This window comes from Marmota flaviventris, chromosome 2 (assembly GCF_047511675.1).
Source record: "Marmota flaviventris isolate mMarFla1 chromosome 2, mMarFla1.hap1, whole genome shotgun sequence".
Classification (NCBI taxonomy): Eukaryota; Metazoa; Chordata; class Mammalia; order Rodentia; family Sciuridae; genus Marmota; species Marmota flaviventris.
The window spans coordinates 105,987,632-106,007,839 of record NC_092499.1 but is presented as its reverse complement, the minus strand read 5'-3'; the positions used below and the strand labels follow the sequence as shown (position 1 = coordinate 106,007,839).

The 20,208-nt window shown below is 39.2% G+C and overlaps 1 protein-coding gene across 1 annotated transcript in view; it reads left to right on the top strand.

Annotated features, from left to right (window-relative positions):
* Myo1e (myosin IE) overlaps positions 1–20,208 on the top strand; it is a 190,772-nt gene that overhangs the window by 88,524 nt on the left and 82,040 nt on the right. The window contains exons 4-5 of the mRNA XM_027926182.2: positions 1,985–2,079; positions 17,930–18,017. Of these exons, the coding sequence (XP_027781983.1) occupies positions 1,985–2,079; positions 17,930–18,017 (183 nt within the window). The remainder of the gene's footprint in view (positions 1–1,984; positions 2,080–17,929; positions 18,018–20,208) is intronic.

Sequence of the window (20,208 nt, the reverse complement as noted above, 5' to 3'; positions counted from 1 at the left end):
AATGCCTACTCTGTAATTCTCACAGGTAACTAGCTCAGAGGCTCAGTAAGATCCTAGATGGGAAACCAATTTAGAAGTTCAGAGGAGACACTAGCTTTCATTCAGCAGCTTGGAAGCCTCACTGGGCAGTGACTTGCCCACACCTTTCCCTCGGTTACCCCCAGTGTTCTCTCCACTCCATTTCTTTCCATTTTCCATCCTCTTTTCTTTCTTAAAATCCTCTACTTCCCTGTTTTCAAAGTGACATTAAAACAATATTGAACTAGCAAGATTTGGGTTAGGAGAAGCTGGTCTAAGACTCTATTATGAGGTTCCAGTCAGGCATCCTCTTCTGATAATGAAGGCAGGTTTAACATACTATTCTGGTCCCTGAGTAAAGTTTTCCAGTCACCCAGTCCCAGGATGGCCTCCAGCTCTGACTGGGCAGTTCCTCTGGGGAGCCCTGAGCATGGGATACACCAGTGTTTGCCCTGTGTGCAGGCACCAGCTCCCCTCCTCCTCCCCACTAAATTTGGTCTTCTAGAGCTTGGCAGTGGGCAGCAATTTCTCAGCCAGGCCCCTTTTCCTGTAGTAAGTGATAAGGCTCAAAGATGGAATAGGTTCTGCTTTACCTTTACAAAAGTGAGTTTCCTGTCCATCTTCTCTGTTAATCTCTGCTATTAGTGCTCTGTGTGGTTTATAGCATGAGCATTCTTAACCCCACTTCAGAGCTGGGAACCAGTGAAGCATTCTAAATGTCTGCTCATCCTGGATCTGGTATTCTTTTAACTTTGAGGTTCAGTAATCTTTTTTTTTTTTAAGAGAGAAAGAGAGAGAGAGAGAGAATTTTAATATTTATTTTTTAGTTTTCGGCGGACACAAGATCTTTGTTTGTATGTGGTGCTGAGGATCGTACCCGGGCTGCATGCATGCCAGGGGAGCGCGCTACCGCTTGAGCCACATCCCCAGCCCTAGTAATCTTAAATTTAAGAATACTTTATCCAGCTATCCACCACAGTGAAGTGCTTTTCTCTTTAGTAATTTTCTTGTACCAGGGATTGAACCCAGTAATGTTTAACCATTGAGCCACATCCTCAGCCCTTTATTTGTTTATTTTTTTTTAATTTAATTTTATTTATTTTTTTATTTTGAGACAGTGTCTCTCTAAGTTGCTCAGGGCCTCACTAAGATGCTGAGGCTGGTTTTGAACTTGATATCTTTCTCCCTTAGCTTCAAGAATCACTGGGATTATAGACAAGTGCCACCACACCTGGTTCTTTTTGGTAATTTTTGAGGGAGTGGTAAAGGTGGGCACCAAGAAATTGAATAGAGCAGGGCTGAAGTCAGGCTGAGACAGTGAATTTATTAGGTACAGAAAAATGTTTTAGTTTGTATTTGTGCATAGCTAAGCAGTCTCCTGAGACTAAATCATAAACCCAGGAATTTTTGGTGTAGCAGAATATTTTTCCCCTACTGGCCAAACTAGTTTATCCCTTTAAAGAACCACACCTCCTTGCTTTTCTTATGGAAAATCCACAGTCTCACTTAATTTCCTCTGAGATCCCAGAATCTATAAAGAAAAGAAAAATGTACATAGGAATTTAGAATTCTATTCAAAATCAAACCCAAGTTTTTGGTTGGGTTCTTCTGACCTGTTGCCCAGGTGCCTTCAGAAACATTTAGCAGTAAAACCTCTTTACAGAGGCGTGCTTGAGTGGAAGGGTGTGGTGTTGAAGGACCCAAAGACGTTGGGTCATGTCTGAAGGCTGAGTCACACACATGCCCAGGAAGTGTCCTTCCAGATTCCATCTAAATTTTCTTAGGGTGTAACTCTTTGTAAACTAGGGATATTTTATAAATTCTTGTACCATGCAAACTTTACCATGTAATTATAGGCATTGGAACTATATAGTGGTGGGTTCACTTCCAAGGCCAATAAAAGCATTCAGTGTGTTGCTCTTTCTAACATGTATTTTTGGTTTTGTTTCTGTTTTTGCCTTTCTAGGCACAGTATGAAAATCCACCACATATTTATGCCCTTGCAGATAGTATGTACAGAAACATGATCATCGACAGAGAGAACCAGTGCGTCATCATCAGGTATGAGAAAGACCATATTAGTAGGTGGGAGGACGCTGTGCCACTGTCCTTATAGAGTTCTGCCGGAAGCGTTGGTTTTGCAACAGCCTCTGATGTCACAGGCTGGTTAATGTGTCTGCATGACAAGCAGCCTGGCTGCTTTGTCCTGGTTTATTTCATAATTCGACATCATTGAGTGCCAGATCATAAAAGCTTTCAGTTTCCATAGGGTTGCTGTTTTTGCCCTGTTGCTTAAGACATTGAGGCTTTAGGACACACAGTACCAGCCAGACCTTTCTGATCATGGGGGCAAAGATGCTGTCGTGACCCTGGATGGAAATCATAAGCATCTCCCCTTCATCTGACTGTACTGTGACTTGGCTCTGAAATGATAACCTTAGTATTACAAGCATAGTAACTGTGTTTCACTATGTTGTCTCTGGGTTCCACTTTCTAGGACCTTAATAATTTACAGTTCAAATTTGAACTTCTTTTTTTATATTATTCTGTCATTTGGTTTGAGTTTTTTTGAGGACATTACTAATAAATGCCAGTAGTGGGTATCTGTAGCTATATTTCATAATCCTTTTAACCTGACCCAGGTTCTGAGTGTTGGCTGGGTTTAGGTGCTTTTAAATTTATTTACTGATATGAACATTTTCAAACATAGATATAGAAAATATAAATATCCATACTCCCATCACTTAGAATTGGACAGTTAACATTTTGTCCAAAAAAGCAAACAATAAAAAGGACCCCAAATATAATCATTTTATTCTTCACTACCTGTTTTAGTTTCTTTACCTGATCGTTTTTTTTAACTTTATCATGGATCCTCACAAACATACAAAATTAGAAAGAGCAGAATAAAATGTCCCTCTGTATTTGCCATCTACTTTGCATAGTTATCCATATGTGGCCAGACTTGTTTCATTTAGTTCTCCCCTCCTGTCCCACTTGATTATTTAAAGCAAATTCTAGATAGTAAATTCCTTCATTTGTCAATAATTGGAATACACCTCTAAAAGAGAGGTACATACCTTACAAAGAATAATTCTTGGGGCAGGGGTATAGCTCAGAGTACTTGCTTACTTAGTACATGCAGGACCCTAGGATTGATCCAACAAATGATAATTATTTTGTCATCTAATATTGTTAGTATTCCAATTCTGTGAATGTTTTATAAATTCTTCTCCTCCTCCTTCTCCTTCTCCTTCTCCTTCTTCTTCTTCTCTGGCTTGTTTTCATTTAGGATCCAAACAAGGCCCACCCATAGCACCTGGTTGCTACATCTCTGAAATCTCTTAATTGTTAACTATTCTCCTTTGTTGTCTTTGTTTTCTTGGCACTTATTTGTTAAAGAAAGGGACTGTTTGCCCAGCACTGCCTTCTACAGTCTGGCACTGACTGTATCCTGTGATGACACTTAAGTATTCCACCATTCCCCGGATTTCCTGTAAAATGGTAGTTAGATCTAAAAGCTTGATCAGATTCAGATTCAGTTTTTTGGCCAAAACACTTCATTGGATGCTGAGGACTTAATTCCCGTTGATCTCTCTTCATGTGATGTTCAGATTCTCAATGGATACATCCATTGCTAATTCTCATTTCACCACTATTCCTTATTAGTGGTTAAAAAAAATAGTTATTTTTCAATTCTATTATTTTTCTGCATGTGTTCGTTGGAGTTATTTTGTCACCTTCAAATGCAGTCTTTATGGGGAAACGAGATAAAATGCTCGATTCGTTTTCTTTACTTACCACTTTTCAAAGTAATGAGTTGTTGCCCTAGCAACCTCCCAAGGTAATGTGTTTTTATTTTCAGTATCATTTCAAACTAGTGAATTTTAAATGTTTTACCTACTTAATTATATTGCAGTTACTCTTTTGGAGGCTCAAATGATTCTATTCTTGACCGGTGAGAGCCCTTTCATTGGCTATTATGTCTTTTTGCCATGTCCCTAGTGATATCTGATGATTTCAGGGTCTGAAATGTTCCCAGCTCATCCTGTACATTTCTTGCCCAAGACAAGAATCAGCCACTTCTCCAAGAGTTCCTGATTCATTTTAGTGGGACATGGTATTTACAAACCACTAATCTGGGCACCGAGAATTCTCAATACCCTGTGTTGTTGGTACTTCTAGTTTTCAGAAGACAAGCTAGGGTATAGACATTTATAAAGAGAACAATGAAATATGAGTTCATAGTGCTCTTACGAGTTCATTTTGAAGATGGTAGAGTTTGAACATTTCTTCAGTTTCTATATTTGTAACTCATTTCTCTTGGGTCAAAAATCTTGATCCTGATGATATTAACACAACTACTTTATACTGTCTTTGTTTTTATATACATATAGTAGGATAAAGCAAATAAGTAATTTTGCTAATGCTTTAAATTAACAATCCTAATACTATTATAGCAATACTGAATTCATTTTTAAGTTTATTTGTTCTTTTTGTCCAAGTTCCCCATATTTAAAGTTAAAATATTGGGTTTTTAAACTCACGTAGAACATTCCTTCTCTTTGTCATTTGCACATCAATCTAACCTTGATTCCATTTTCCACTTTAGTGGTTTAACCTTTTTAAGTTGAATTTTGTTTTGTAATTGTGTAAAAGCCATATACATGGCTCCAAAATTGAAGCTACAAAACACGAGCACTGAAGCAGTTCAAGGTAAATACGGATCTCAAGTATTTCAAGGTAAATACAGACTTCATAAAATTTTGCCCCTAAATATTTCCACATGCATCTCTGAAAAAGAAAAATATTCAATATCATCTAAAACACAGCAGTCTATATTCACATTGCTGCAAACATGATCTTCCCTGCTGGCTTATGCAAACCAAGGAAGGTTGGGTGCATTTGGTTATGAATGTTAAAATTTATTTTTATCCTGCCACAGTTCCCCTACTGCTACTTTTTTTTTTATGACATTTTTTTTTTCATGACAAAGTTTTTCACTGCTGTTGCTGGGATTGAATGCAAGTTCTTGTGCATGCTAAATAGGCCCCCTACCATAGCAGAAAGCCCAGGGGCCCCCTTGACATTGATTTTTTTTTTTTTTTTTTTTTTGGAGAGACCAGCCAGTTTTCCTACAGACACCTCCTGGAGGTGTCTAATTGTTTTCACATGGTCTCATTGTATTTACTCCTGTAACTGATTCTTCTATAAATTAGAAGTTAGATCCAAATGCTTGATTAGATGCAGGTTATTCCCGTTGGGGAGGCATACTGGAGTACTGGGAGACTTGGGTTGCTAAGTAGAAAGTGCTTTTGTGGGACACTGAGTTGAGGGTCTCTGGTCACTAGAGAGGTGGGAGGTGTTTTCCTAACTGAATTTATTGAGAGTCTGGATAAGTTTGTTATAGAACCTTGTGCCCTTTCTCCTTCCTCAGTCTTTTCCTCTTCTGGGGGTGTGCTAGGATGGGAAGGGAGGGAATGGGCTTGTTGCACATGCTGCTGCAATGTGGAAGCTGCCTCAGTCTCACCTGGCCCACGATTTTTCCGTGCTCAGATCCCCCGCTGCCTCTCACTGTGGGATACACAGGCACTGAAGTGGGCAAATGTCCTGCTTCCAGGATCCTTTTTTCCAGCTGTTCAGGTGGCAGGGACTTCAAGGATCTCTTCCCAAGGGTTTCCTGTTAAGGTGGCTGCAATTAATTTAGGAGATGGTAGAAGAGGGAGCTTCAGAAACTCCTTAGAGTTAAGCAAAACTCAGGTGAAGGGCTCAGTCCTCCTCACCCTCCCTTCTGATCAGCTGGCTACAAATTCCCACTGCACCCTCAGGTTTAGTAATTCACTAGAGCCACTCACAGAACTCAGGACAACCCTATATTTAGGATTGCAGTTTTATTATTGCAACAGAATGCAAATCAGAACTGGACAAAAGAAATGACACATAGGGTGAGGTCTGAGAGGGTCCAAATGTGAGGTTTCCTGTCATGCCTTCTCATGGAGTCACGGATGTGTTTCTCTTTCAACTACAATATGTGACAGTACCCATTGCCAACCAGGGGAGCTCATGCAAGTCTCTGGTGTCCAGAGTTTTTATTTAAGCTTGGTCACATTTTTCCTGCATGGTTGACCTTTGATTTCTGGATCTTTCTAAAGGTCCAGGCAGTACCTTTAATCTCCAACTTCCTCTGGAGGTATATTCCAAAATATTACATTGTTGAGTTGGTCCAGGCCCCCAGTCCATCAAAGACACATCTACAGGGGCCTGGAAGTCACTTCTTAGGTACAGAGGCCAAAAGCCCAACCTCTCTTGAGTTACAAGAGTTACAAGAGTATTCAAGAGGGGCTGTAGTGGTGTAGAGCATTTGCCTAGCATGTGTGAGGCACTGGGTTCAACTTTCAGCACTGCTTATAAATAAATGAATAAAATAAAGGTCCATCAACAACTAATATATATACAGAAACTGTGGTTCCTTTGCTTTGAGAAAGTAGATTTTCAATTTCTGGCATGTGGCTGGTGGTCATTCTCACCAGTTTTCTGACCCCAGGCAGCACACCCAACACTGTTTTGGGCCTCATTAATTTAATTTATTATTAAATCTGTTAATAAACTGATTGAACAGATGAATTCTGAGGTTTCCTGGCTTTGGGATTCTTTCTTCCAAATAATGCTAACAGGGAGGGAAGACAGAGAAATGTCCAATAGAGAGGCCCCGGTTTGTAGCCATAGTGCTGAATGAGCTGGGTGCTTGGTCTGCCAGAGGCAGGATCTAATGTTGCCTGCCTAAATAAATGTATGATCAGAAAACAAACTGAACCCTTTTTTTCTTTTCTTTTTTTGACACAGGAAATTGAACCCAGGGGCACTTAACCACTGAGCATCTTCAGCCTTTATAATTTTTATTTTTTTATTTTGAGACAGGGTCTCACTAAGTTGCATAGGTGCTTGCTAAGTTGCTGAGGCTGACCTCAAACTTGTGATCCTCCTGCCTCAGCCTCCTGAGCCTCTGGGATTACAGGCTGCACCACTGTGCCGACAAAACTGAACCCATTCTCATGAGAGCTGGAAGAGGAGTCTTCTCCTGTGCTAGGGGACTCTGCCATGGCTAGACAGAGTCAGAATTTGAGCAGCATTATTTAGAATATTTTTTTAAAAAAGTGAATAGTGATGTAATTTCCACGGCATTCTTATAGACCTTCACTTCCTTAACTTCCCTGGCATGACTGTCTAAGTGAGTGTGGATGGGATACCACAGCCCATATAGTTAGCATTGCCAGTTTCCTCACAATCTTACTCTGGTTTTAAAGCAGCGAGCACAGTGACAGGATGGACAGGCAGCTGACTGTTTCTGGATTAGAAATCAGTGCAACAAATTTAATTTTAAAAGAAAGTAATCAAGGAAGAAGATGGCACTAGTTTCCACTGAAGTTTTGGTCTTGAGTCATGAATGCCAGCCAGCTCGATTTGTGAAAATGGCCCGAATAGGGCAGCCTAAGGTAGTCTGACCAAGCTGGTCATCCAGACTCACAAACCAGTGTGAATCTGACCCCAGTTTGTCATGATGTAGGGAGAATCCTGCCTGTGGATGCTGGTTATTCGTTCTGGAACAGAGTCCATGAGAAGAGACAAATCACCATTAGAAGGCTGAACGGAGGGTTGAATTGAGAGTGAAGGGACGATTGGCCTGATGGCACTTAACTCCACCTGGAAATGTTGGGTGCTGGTCTACTCCTCAGAGTAGCCATTTTACTTGGAGAAAAAACCTTCCATTTCTGCTTTTATTTTCCTGCCTGACTCCATGTAGATGAAGCCCCTACTGTTGTCCTGTACTGTCCTACCAACCTAGGATTGGCCACAGATGTTCCCAGATCTTCCTTCATGATATGCTGGCAGACAGGTCAGAGAGATGGCATCTCTAGGTGCTGATTTCATCCACTACACCTTGTGTTCACTAATTTGACTTTCCAGAGATAACTTAAATTTCTTTAACCAATTTCTAAATTCCTTATTAGCTCAGTGGCTATACAGATATCTAGGCGCCACCTCTAGAGGTTGTTTGAACTGATTTGTGGGGGGCCTAGGGCATCTGTATCTTTTCTCAAGCTCCCAAGTTACTTTAGTTGATTCTGGGCTAAGGCTCTTGAAATTCTGATTCCAGGTCTCCTCTGTTTAGCACCTTTAAGCCAAGCAATGTGTACTCCCTGAGTGTCTGCCCTCTGCTGGTGCTCTCCGTATAGGTTATTTTTCATAATCCTCATTGTAATAGCATTACTCTTTCTCAAAGTTAACCCAGAAAATCAGTCTTAAGAGAATTCCAAGATGGCCAAACCAGTAAATGGCACAGCCTATTTGAGCTTATCCCTGTGTGACTTCAAACTTTATACATTTTCTCTATGTCCTACTGGTAAGTGCTGCTTCTATGTCTCAAATGTCCCATGTTTTAATGGAGATGTTAATAACTGCCATATACCCTGAGACAGAAATTAGGACATTAAATGAGGGTAGTTATTCTGGACTTAAATCCCCCCTACAAAACACAGGTACTTTTCTAAACTCAGCTCTTTGTATGTTGTTGGCCTTGATGTTCTTTCTGCATAACCAGGAGACTGGCAGTTGTGTGTGTCATGAATTGGAGGACAATCAACATTTAGACTGACTTAAATAAACAAACATGACCTTATTGATGTGTTGATCGTGGTATCTTACTGGGAAGTGAAGATGCATTTACATACCAGATAGCCATACCTGGACCACTTTCCTGAGTATGTGTGGGAGTCAGAGTTCAGTCTCCCATGTCTTTTCATGTTTCCCTATGGTCAGTTTCTCAACTGTGGCCACATAGCATTTGTATGGTCGTGCAGGATTGGTTGACTTGGGAATATAAGGTTGATTTGTGGCAGGTCCCCCTGAAGGACAAGCTGGTGACCTGCACATAAGTTTGTAGGTCTTGGTGATGTCTTGAAGGTCTCTGAGCAGGGACGTGATACCAAAGGTCAGTCTATTGGGCCAGAGTAGATAGGATCTTGAGGGAATACAGAAATCTCGTGCTGTGGTATGGACTGATCTGAGTTGGAAAGGGAAGGTGTATGACATTCAATAAGCCTGTGAAGGAATAAATGGATGAGCAAGTGAATGTGGACTCCGGGCCATGCCAACATGGAAACAGCAGCTATGTAAATATATTAGCATCATTAAAAAACATGAGCACCTTAAGACTTGGTAGATATCTGTGCACCCAGTGGACAAACAGCCCATATCTGCTTAGCTCATTAATCTTCTGTTCTCTAAAATCCAGAATTTGGATTTGTGTAAGAGAACCACATATATGATATTTGAGGATATTAAAGACAACTATGTAAATCTATTTAATGAAATAGTCACTGAGTGGTAAAAGGAAAGAAGTAGTAAGTGCTTCTCATATTCTTAATCATCTCTTCATCACTGGACAGGATTTTGGCAGTGTGTCCAGAGGCCTTTCTGAAACTCTTGCCGGCTGACCTCTCTGGAGGCACGCTGGGCCTCAGAGAACATTTATGTGGCAGCTTTATTGCAGCCATCAAAAGTGAATTCCTATCACTTTGGTCCTGAACCAGCTCCTGCCACCTTAGAATGTTTACAAACTGTGATGTCAATTTGAAAGCATCATATTTATCAGTTATTAATTTGTTTGAAATATCCTGAAGCCCCCCCACCCCGCCCCATGAGTAGGGCATTTTGTTTTAAATGTATCCAACAATAGTTCACAAAGTCTTTGTATATTGTATCTTGCATAGATGCTGAATGCTTTTAAAAGCATAAAGACATGAGAGATATTTTGAAGGTTCATCAATAGGATTTGCTGACTGGTTGAATATGAGAATTTTGATAGAGAAAAAGGAGATTGTTGTCATTATTAGATCTAAGATTTCTGACCTACCTGCTTCAAAAGATATTTTGGAACTGGAATCCTAATATTTGCAGTAGTAAAGATGAAAGGCAAGACTTCTGGTGTCTGGCTTGTGTCTCCACCCTGTCCTCCCCTTTCACCATCAGGTGTCACATAGATTCTCAAGCTGTCTTCCTGTCTTTGATGTACTTCAGGGACTTTTTATTATTAGCATTGGGACTCTGCTCAAGGCGCTCTTGAGTTTCTGTTGGTCCACCCAGTCTCGTTGACCTAAGCAGCATTGACTGAAGACTCGCTGTCCCTCTAGCCTGGCTTTGGGAGGCCCTGTCAACTCCCACCTCTGACTAACTGGGGGCTTCATGAGGAGGTCTCATTGCCTCTGAGACTCAGTTTGTTGATCTGCAAAGAGGGTAATAGTAATACCTAGTTTGCCAGGTTGTCATAAAGATTGAAAATGCTTTAATTAAAGGATACAAAGCAAATACAGCCATCCCTTGATCTCCCCAGGGGATTGGTTCTAAGACCCCTGCAGATATCAAAAGATATGGCAAAGCTGTGTTCCCAGCCAGGGCGGCCTAACTCTATTGGTTCACTCTTTCCAGTTTTCTCTGTTCTTTTGAGCCAACAGGCTTTAGGTTAGCTGGTACTAATCTATTGCCACCCACAGTCATGAGGTACAATGGAAAGATCTCTGGGGTGAGTCACAGAGTGGACTCTATTCTGTTCTGTTTAAAGGGGTAAATTCTCTAAGCCTCAGTCACTTGTTCTGAAAAATGGGAACTAATACCTTAAAAGAATGTAAAGAAAGATAATGAAGAAAATGTGCATGAAAAGTATTATTAAACTATGATGTAAAATGTCTGCTAGTAACACTGAGAAGAATTATAGAGGCAGTAAGTGGCTGAGCTGGAACTTACACTTGGTCTTCAGACTAAACATTGGGTTCTTTCTATTGCATCAGGCTGGGCTCAGATGAGCATTGCCATGGGGCCATTTTCTTGGCAGACTAGATGAGAATTTTGTCTGCCTGACAGCACTAATTAGCTGGGTGTTTGTCTGGGAGTGGGAAAAAATGACAGCTCTTTGTCTTAGTCACACTTTTTTCAATGCGTTAAGGAATAAATCTGCATCATTTGCCCAGCAGTTTCAACATGTCTGTGTGATTCTGAATTTTATACAAAATAGCATGTATTGAGGATTTGTATTTGAATGTGATTTCAAGGTCTGATAGAGGACCCCTCTCTCATCAACCCTGTAGTCCCCCAGAGGTGTATCACCTCCGATTGACTTCAGTCCCAGGTCCGTGGGGCTGCCAGGAACAGAGTCTGTGAGTAGTCATTGGAGAGGGCTGCCCAGAACATTCTTTGATGTGGCTTCTCATTCTAACAGTATTATCTTGTCTTGTGATCACAGCGAGGCAGGCTGTTATTTGTTTGTTCCAACTGTGTGTGAGATAATAAATGTTTCTGGCAGAAGGCTTGCCTAAATGGGCGTGTCTCAGTGAAGACTCAGGAGCAGTTAAAAGTTTGATCATACTATGAACTGTGCGATTCACACAGTTACTTAGGAAACATTGGTGGTTTTAATTGACTGTCCAAGCTGTGGGAGAATTTTAAATATTCATGCTCATCTGAAGCAGTGTAGCTCAGGCTTCAGGGCAAGACTGCCTAGGTCCTTTCCTAGCTTTGTGTTTTTGCTGTTTTCTGTTGTGTTGACAGAAATACCTGAGACTGAGTACCTGAGTAGATTTTGGATCCTGGTTCTGGAGACCTGGAAGTTTAAGAGCATGATGATAGTTTTGGCAGTGGCTTCTGTTGAGGCCCTTGTGCTGCTTCAACTCATGAAAATACATGGAAAGAGTGGGAGGGCAAATAAGAGAGGGATTATGGGGGCCAATCTTGCTTTATAGCAGCTGGCTCTCAGATAACTAATCTATTCCCACTAAATGAGAACTTAAGGGAGAAAAACATCAATCTATTAATGAGGGCTCCAGCCCCAACCCCACTAGGGCCCACCTCCCAATACTGCCCCATTGAGAATTAGGATTCTACAATGGACCTTGGGGTACATTCAAACCATAGCACAATGCCACTCGCTAGCTAAATGTCCTTGAGCAAGTTGCTTATGAATGGAAATAATAATAGTACCCACTTTGGAGGGGGCGGTATTTGGACAAGATGATTGATATACGTGAAGCACTGACAACAGCCCTTGGTGCTCATTAAACATTCAATGGATACATGCTACAAATTATTGCATATATTTTAGTGTTGCTTTTAAATATTTCCTGGAATTGATGTTATTTCTCATCTTCCAGATTATTTTTCAATTACAACTATTTTTCTTTTATAACTTTAAAATTTAAAAAAGACTATCTTTAAAAAAACTATTCCTTTTGGGGGGCTGGGGTTGTGGCTCAGCTGCAGAGTGCTTGCCTAGCACGTGTGAGGGGCTGGGTTTGAGCCTCCGTACCACATAAAAATAAATAAATAAAAAAAAGGTATTGTGTCCAACTACAACTAAAAAAATATATTAAAAAAAAAACTATTCCTTTTTATCTATCCTTGCAGTTATACCTTTTTAAAAAAGAGTCAAGTTCTTATATCATGTATCACCTCCGATTGTATAACATTGATATCATGTTCTTATATCAAAAAAAGAGGGTCTGAGAAGAATAGGTCCAGTGGGGCTTTTCTTTGCCTTGTCTGTCTCCTCACCTGTGGCTCCCATGATGAATGTCCATCCTCCTACTTTTTCTCACGCCTTGCTGACCTTTCTATCTTATTCTCTGGGTTTTCTGTTTTCTGCCCTTTGTAGTTCCACAGTGCTTAGGCATGAAGGTCCATAAGTTGACCTCAGCCTGGGTCTGTCCAGCGTTTCTGCACCTGCATTCTGGGCAGGAGTGCCAGGCAAACTATGCTGTGCTCGTGGTCACCGGTGGGCATCTTCCAGGCTTCTTCTGGCTAACTTCACTGTGCTTTTCTTTTATGATGTTAGTATTTTGTGGGGATGTCTTCTGAGATTATGACGACATCCTGCTCCTCTTCAAAGTTCCACCCACTAGGCTCACTCACCATCCACAGAAGACTCCTGCCCAAACTGGTCTTCTGTGTGATGGTGGCCAAGTGTGGCAGTCTTTTCCCATCATTCCTTCCACACTTATTTGTTAGTGTTCTATCATGAGAAAGAGCTTTCCTGTGTCCCCTATTTGTTGTTTGATTCATTTTTTTATAGCAATATGGATTTAGGGTCTTCTATTTTATTCCAAAGATCATAATCCAGTATTATTATTTCTCTTGATTTGACCAAACTGGTTCTTAGGTGCTTGATATGTTCACATCAGTTGCTGGACATTTCCTTAGTTTGGGGCATAATTTTATATATATATATCAGACCCACCTTGTATTTTCCCCACTTTGGCCCTGGCATTGGCCATTTTTCCAAAGAAGCCCTGGTTCCTTTTAATGAAGAGTAATTGAGGCCAAGACCTGGGGCTTCAAGTGCTCGCTGATGCTGATGTGTCCCTGCTTGTAGGACTTTTCTGTCTTTTCCTCTCGTGCCTCCTGTTGGTACTCCTTAAAACCATGCCCACATCTCCATTATGTTGTGGATAGCCTGTGTACACTCAGGCTCCATCACGCAGTGAGCTCCTCTTGGGCAAGAGCCATGTCTCACTGTGACCACAGCTTACCATGTGGAGGGGCCTAGAACATGCATAGAAAGTGAACAAGTACACACGCAGAATTTTTGCTTTAAGTTTTTGTCCTTTCTATAGTGCAAAAAAAGCAACATTTCAGTTACACTAAGTCAGCTACAAGGAAACAGTAGCTACCAGGATGGAGAACCAGTAGAAGTATTCTGAAACCAGGAATGAAGTGATGGGAGTAGACTGGTGAGTTTCCAGTAGTGGGAAGAAGGGTGGGCCGAAAGCAAAAATTTTTACTTTTTTAAAAAAAAATATGTATTATTTTAGATGTAAGTGGACATAATACCTTTATTTTATTTTTATGTGGTGGTGAAGATTGAACCCAGTGCCTCATGCATCCCAGGCAAGCACTGTACCACTGAGGCACAGCCTCAGCTCTATTTTTACTTTTGCTAGAATAAATCAAAACGAATTGGAAACACTATTGGTGACTACGTGAGGAATAACCTTCTAACTCAGATAAACCATTATAGTCCTTCCATCCAATTATTAATATACTATTGTATAGATTTTTCTCCAAGAACACTTTTTCTTTGAAATTTTAGTGCATGTTTCCATTTCTAAAGCTAACATGCACAAACATTACATTATTTTCTACTTGAATTAATATTTCTTATATTTGGTTTTAAAGTGCTGGGCTGGTTCCCAACAAGGTTTATTCCAAACTAGGGTGTTAGTTAAAAATTCCTATTTCTAGAAACTATTCTTAGAGATTAACTTTCAGCAGGTTGGAGAAGGGTCTTGACCATGGGCATTTTTAAAATACTCCAGGATTCTGAAAGGCTGATCAGGTTTAACCTGACTCAAAGAAATAATCATACTCCCTGAATCCAGCTATTAATCTAGCATGGTACATTTTCCTAATTTCTGGACTTGGTTTTGTTTTGTTTTCTTTAGAAGTCCACTAAAGCTAATTAAATCAGGAAAGGCTACAAATTGTTCTAATTGCTGTGAGATGCAAAGTAAATAATTCAGGGTTATTCTGTATAATCTGCCTGATAACTTCACCTTCTTTTCACTTGGGTTTTAGTCCAGGGGAAGAAACAGCATTTGCCCTCCCTTATAGGCCAGCCCTTATAGGCCAGCATGATTCTTGTTGCATATCCTATAAAATTCAGGTAATTATCTAACATCTCATCATTGTATGATAGTTTGAGCAAATTACCGGCTGTGATTAATGAAACTTAAGTATCTGTAAATTGAAACTGAGAAATAAAAATTCCGCACATCAATGTTCAGCCAGAACTAATTATTTTAAATCTACTGAAAAAGATCACAGTTACTGGGAACGTAGATGTCCTATTTTTTGGACCTGACATACTTATGTTAATATAAGAGAATAGTTATTTAACTTCCCATTACTCTTTTATTTTGCCTCTAACAAAAGAGATACATACTTCATGTTTGATCATAATATTAAAGGCAGTGTCGGGGTGAATAGCTAAACTTTTATTTTATAATTCTACTAGGATTTTTCTGGGTTTCTTTCTTTCTCTCTTAAAACTTGTTCTATGAGGGCTGGGGATATGCTCAGTGGGTAGAGTGCTGGCCTCACATGCATAAGACCCTGGGTTCAATCCCTAGCCCCATAAAACAAGAAAACAAACAAACACTTGTTGGAGGCAAGAGGATCACAAGTTCAAAGCCAGCCTCAGCAAACTAGTTAGGCCCTCAGCAACTTAGTGAGAGCTTGTCTCAAAATTTAAAAAATAAAAAATAAAAAAATCCTGAGGATGTGGCTCAGTGGTTTAGCACCCTGAGTTCACTCCCCAGTACCAAAATAAACCAAAAAACAAAGGAAAATATACTAGAAAATGTTTCCTCATAGTGATATGAGGGAAGTTTAATAATAATGTAATAGAATTGATGCATATTGATTATCTTGTGATGTGATCCCTCTTTTTTTTCTGGAAAAGCTGTTTTAAAAAATCTGAAATACATGTGTGATTGCTTGTCTAAAAAGAGAAAACAATATGAACAGTAGGAGAAATCACATCAAGGGAAAAAAAAAAAAAAAGAATTGTCAACCAGCTTCCTTAACAAGTCAGAAATATCATTTGTTTTCTTTTTCCATTTCAGTTTTTTCCCACATTACTTTTACATAGTTAGAAAGATGATGTAGATAACATAATCTTCTGCTCAGATTGCCACTTAACCTTAGCTACACTGTCTTTTTTGTTGCCTCGAAGTCTTTATAATTATTTTAAATGTCTGTGTAATGTTACACTGGTGGTTGTGCCTTTGTACTCCTGGATTTTCCAATATTGAATGTTTACCTTGTTATAGCTTAGAAAATGAAGTTTTATTGTTGACAAAACTTGAGCTTCAAATGAGAGAGAGTGCATGTATTAACTGTATCTAGTATATAAATCTTTTGATTATGTTGACCATTTAAAGGAATAATTTCCTCATGGGGAAGGCATATCCTCTGTAAACAGCCTGACACCTCATCCCAGATTCTGGGTTTCTACTTGACATTGTATCTTATGAAATTTCAGTTTGGCTTCCCTGTTCACATGACCAGGAAGCCTGGGAGCTCAGGCCTGACATGAATTGCATAGATGGATTCAGTACTTCAGAGGTCACAAGTCCTAAGTGGAACATGGCTCCCTTGCTTCTCACCTGAGCTTTTTACTTAAACGTACCATGTATTAGTTCAAAGAAATCCAACAAAGTTCTGACTTTTGGGAAATGGCTATTTTAATTTTGTTTTGTTTGGCTTTGATATATCAAATTATTTCAATATTGATTCCAGTTTCCACTTGGGGCTGGGGGATTAACTTGCTTGATTTTGTACCCTAGTCAGAGTTTCCTCTTCTCACAGGTAACTCAGAAATTGATGACAGTTCATCAGGCTGGGTGTTCATAGGAGAACATTTGTGGTGTACCACCAAATTCTTGTCACCTAGCACAAACAGCTATATTGTCTTATGAACTCGTAGCAGCCTGTTTTGTTTTGTTTTTCATATGAAGTCCTCCAACATTTTATATGGTATAATTCTATTATGGCAACACAAAGCCTACCAATAGGAAAATGAGAAATCTGACTTAATCATGTTTTTGAATTATTAATTCAGGGGATTTTGAAGGAAAAAAACGGGGATTTTGAAGAGCAGACTATTAACAAAGGCAGTTAAGCTACCAAACGGAAGGTAGTCTGTTACTCAGGATGTGATTAATATTGCCTCATCATTTAATTTTAGAACTTCTAAAATAAGGAAGCTTGTTCAAGGCACAGTTTGAAATCTCAGAGTGCCTACTTTGTCTTTTTTCTTTTTAATTACAAAAGTAACATATTGTTACAAAAAGTTTGGAGAATAATAAACTGAAAAAGTCTCCCATGGTCTCCTGGCTAGGACCCAAATTTCTGCTAATATTTTGTAATACTTCTAGTCTTGTTTTCATAAATATATTATTTTATTTTTATTCATTTATTTTGTGGTGTTGGGGATTAAATTCAGGGCTTCACCCATACTAGGCAAGCATTTTACACTCCCAGCCCTTTAATTAAAAAAAAAAAAAATTATCTATATATTTTACTGGGAATTGAACCCAGGGACACTTTACCACTGAGCTGTATTCCCAGCCCTTTTTTATTTTATTTGTTTGTTTGTTTTTGTGGTGCTGGGGATTAAACCCAGAGCCTTGTGCATGGCAAGGAGGCACTCTACCAACTGAGCTATATCCCCAGGCCTTATTTTTTATTTTGAGACAGGATCTCACTGAATTGCTTAGGGCTTTGCTAAGATGATGAGATTGACCTTAAACTTGAGATTTCCTGCCTCAGCCTCCTGAGTTGCTGGAATTCAAGGCTTGAACTACTGTACTACCTAAACATATTTTTGTAATGATGTTTTGAAGGTAGTTTGAATCTAACAGTACTTCCTATCCCTTCCCCCCATGTTTACATGTTTTTTTATTAATTAGTTTGCTAATTATTAATTTACTACTTAAATGGTGCTACATTATGATCTAGTAGATCAGAAAGCTTAATGGATGGCCATTATAATTTCTGCAGAATTCTATCCTTCTTATGTTCCCTAATTTTCTTAATCATGCTCCCTATTATTGAGTAGTTAGAATGCTTAAGTGTCTGTCCTGTGCAGAATGGTAATTAGCAAGACTCTAATTAGCGTCATGTTCATGTTGCTCACATAGCCATGAGGATGACCTCATCCTGCATGGTTTGCCTTTCAGGACCCATAATGTACATATTTTTGCTGAATTTCTTGTCACTTGTTTTCTTTTTATTTGTTGGGGTGGGTGAAGGAGCTGGTCATGATCTACTTCACGGGTGGACATTTTTGTCTTTCTTTCCTCAGTGGTGAGAGTGGTGCTGGAAAGACAGTGGCTGCCAAATACATCATGAGTTATATCTCCAGAGTGTCTGGAGGAGGCCCCAAAGTCCAGGTAAGTTGGTAATGACCCATTTTGAGACCTTGTGTTATTTGGAAATGTGAAAGATCCCATGTGCTATTTTTAAAAGAATTTTTTTTTAACATGGAAAAGGTTCTATAACCAAGAAACAGGAAGTCTGTAAAAAAATATCATTTTGAGATAGACATGCCAGCTTCTGCAAATCAATAAAAACAGTCCAAAAGGAAAATAAACAAACCATATCTCATAGAAAATGAAGTATAAATTACTAATCAAACATGAAGATATGCTCATATTGTCATGATAATAAGAAACAAAACTACAAAAAAAAAAAAAAAAAAAAACCTGTATTTTTACCTACTAGATTGACAAAATTCTTGTAGTGTTTTAAACTCTCTTGGCAAGAACATGAGAACATAGTCATTCTCATGTGTTGCTCTGGCAGGAACATGAACTAGTATAGTATACTTTATTTCATGAGGGCATTTCAGAAAAATCTATCAAATTTATACACATGCTCCCTTTGACTCAGTAGTTCTGTTAAAATGATTTCTTCTTTTTTTGAGACAGGGCTTAGCTAAGTTGCCAAGGCTGACCTCAAACCTACAATCCTTCCACCTCAGCCTCCAAAGTAACAGGGATTACAGGCATTAGCCACTGTGCATGTCTTGATTTATCCTTCAGCTATGCTGAAAGGTATGCAAAATGATACATATATAAAATTATATGTGGCATTTTCTGGTAATGCAGAAAACTGGAAACAAATGCTCATCTATAAGCAACTAGTGAAATAATTTGTGGTTTGTCATATATTAGATTTTTATACAGCCATAAAAATGAGACTTTATGTTGTTCTATGAAATGATCTCCAAGATATATTCATTAATTGCAAAAAGCAAGGCTCCAAACCCTCTATATAATATGAGGAAAAATGAGTATGCATCAGTATTTATTTGGATATGCATTACATCTCCCTGGAAGGATACCCAAGAAATAGGTTGTCTTTAGGGAAGGCACTGGGAGACTGGGAGAGGCTGTTCTCTTCCTGTACACCCTTCACATACTTATATTGGACTCTGAATAAATTGCCAATTCAAGAAATCTATAAATTTTAAAAGAAAGGGAAAAGAGAAAAGAAGAAGGAATGATTAGCGAATATGAAGAAAACATCAGAAAATTCACAACAGATGAGAAGATAAGGAGAATTCCCTGGCAGAGAAGCAACAGAGTCAGGAAGATAGAGAGATGAACTGGGTAGATCAGCTTCATCTATTCTCTGTCACTGATTGTGGTAGCAGAATCAACAATGACAGAAGCTAGTAAAGCCAGCTCCCCAAGGAGCAGGGGGTGATGGTGATCAGGAGCTAAGGTCTAGAGGGGACTATCCCAAAGTATAGTGCTCTTCACTGCACACAGTGCTGGTGAACTTTTCAAAATTATAATTCTTGTTCCAAAGTAGAATCAATTCTAAAGATTAATTTTTAAAAATCAGAATCATTTAATAAGGAATGTTATTGCCATGGTGAACTGTAGACTTTTAAAAAAAAGATAAATTAAATTTTTTTATTAATTAGTTTGCTGATTATTAATTTACTACTTAAATGACCTAGTAGACCAGAAAGCTTAAGGATTTTAAGGTCCATATTTTCTTATGTAAACTGAAAGGGTCTCAGTAGGACCTCTTTCTCTGAAGAAAAAGGAAACTCTAGAGCAGTTAGCTCTGTCTAGGAGGAGGTGAATGCAAGTAATGCCTATAATTCTAAGTTTACTAAGTAGCCATATTTACAAAAAGTAAAATGAAATTAATTTTTAAATGTTTTATTTAAACCAACTGTGTTCAGCTTTTCATCACTGTAACAAAATACTGGAGAAAAAACAACTTTAGGAGAAAGATTTGTTTTGATTCACAGTTTCAGAGGCTCAGTCCTCAGTCAACTGGCTCCATTGCTCTGGGCCTGCGGTTAAGGCAGGGCATCATGGTGGAAGGGCATAACAGAGGAAAGCTGCTCACCTCATGGAAGCCAGAAAGCAGAGAGAGAGAGACAGATGAGGGGGAGAGAGAGAGAGAGAGAGAGAGGCGCCTAGGGACAAGATAATAGTTCCCAAGTGTATGCTCCCAAGAAGGACCCACTCTCTTCAACTAGGTCCCACCTCCTGCAGTTTCTTCACTTCCTAGTAATCCATTCAGATCATTAATTCATCAATGGATTAATGGATCAGAGCC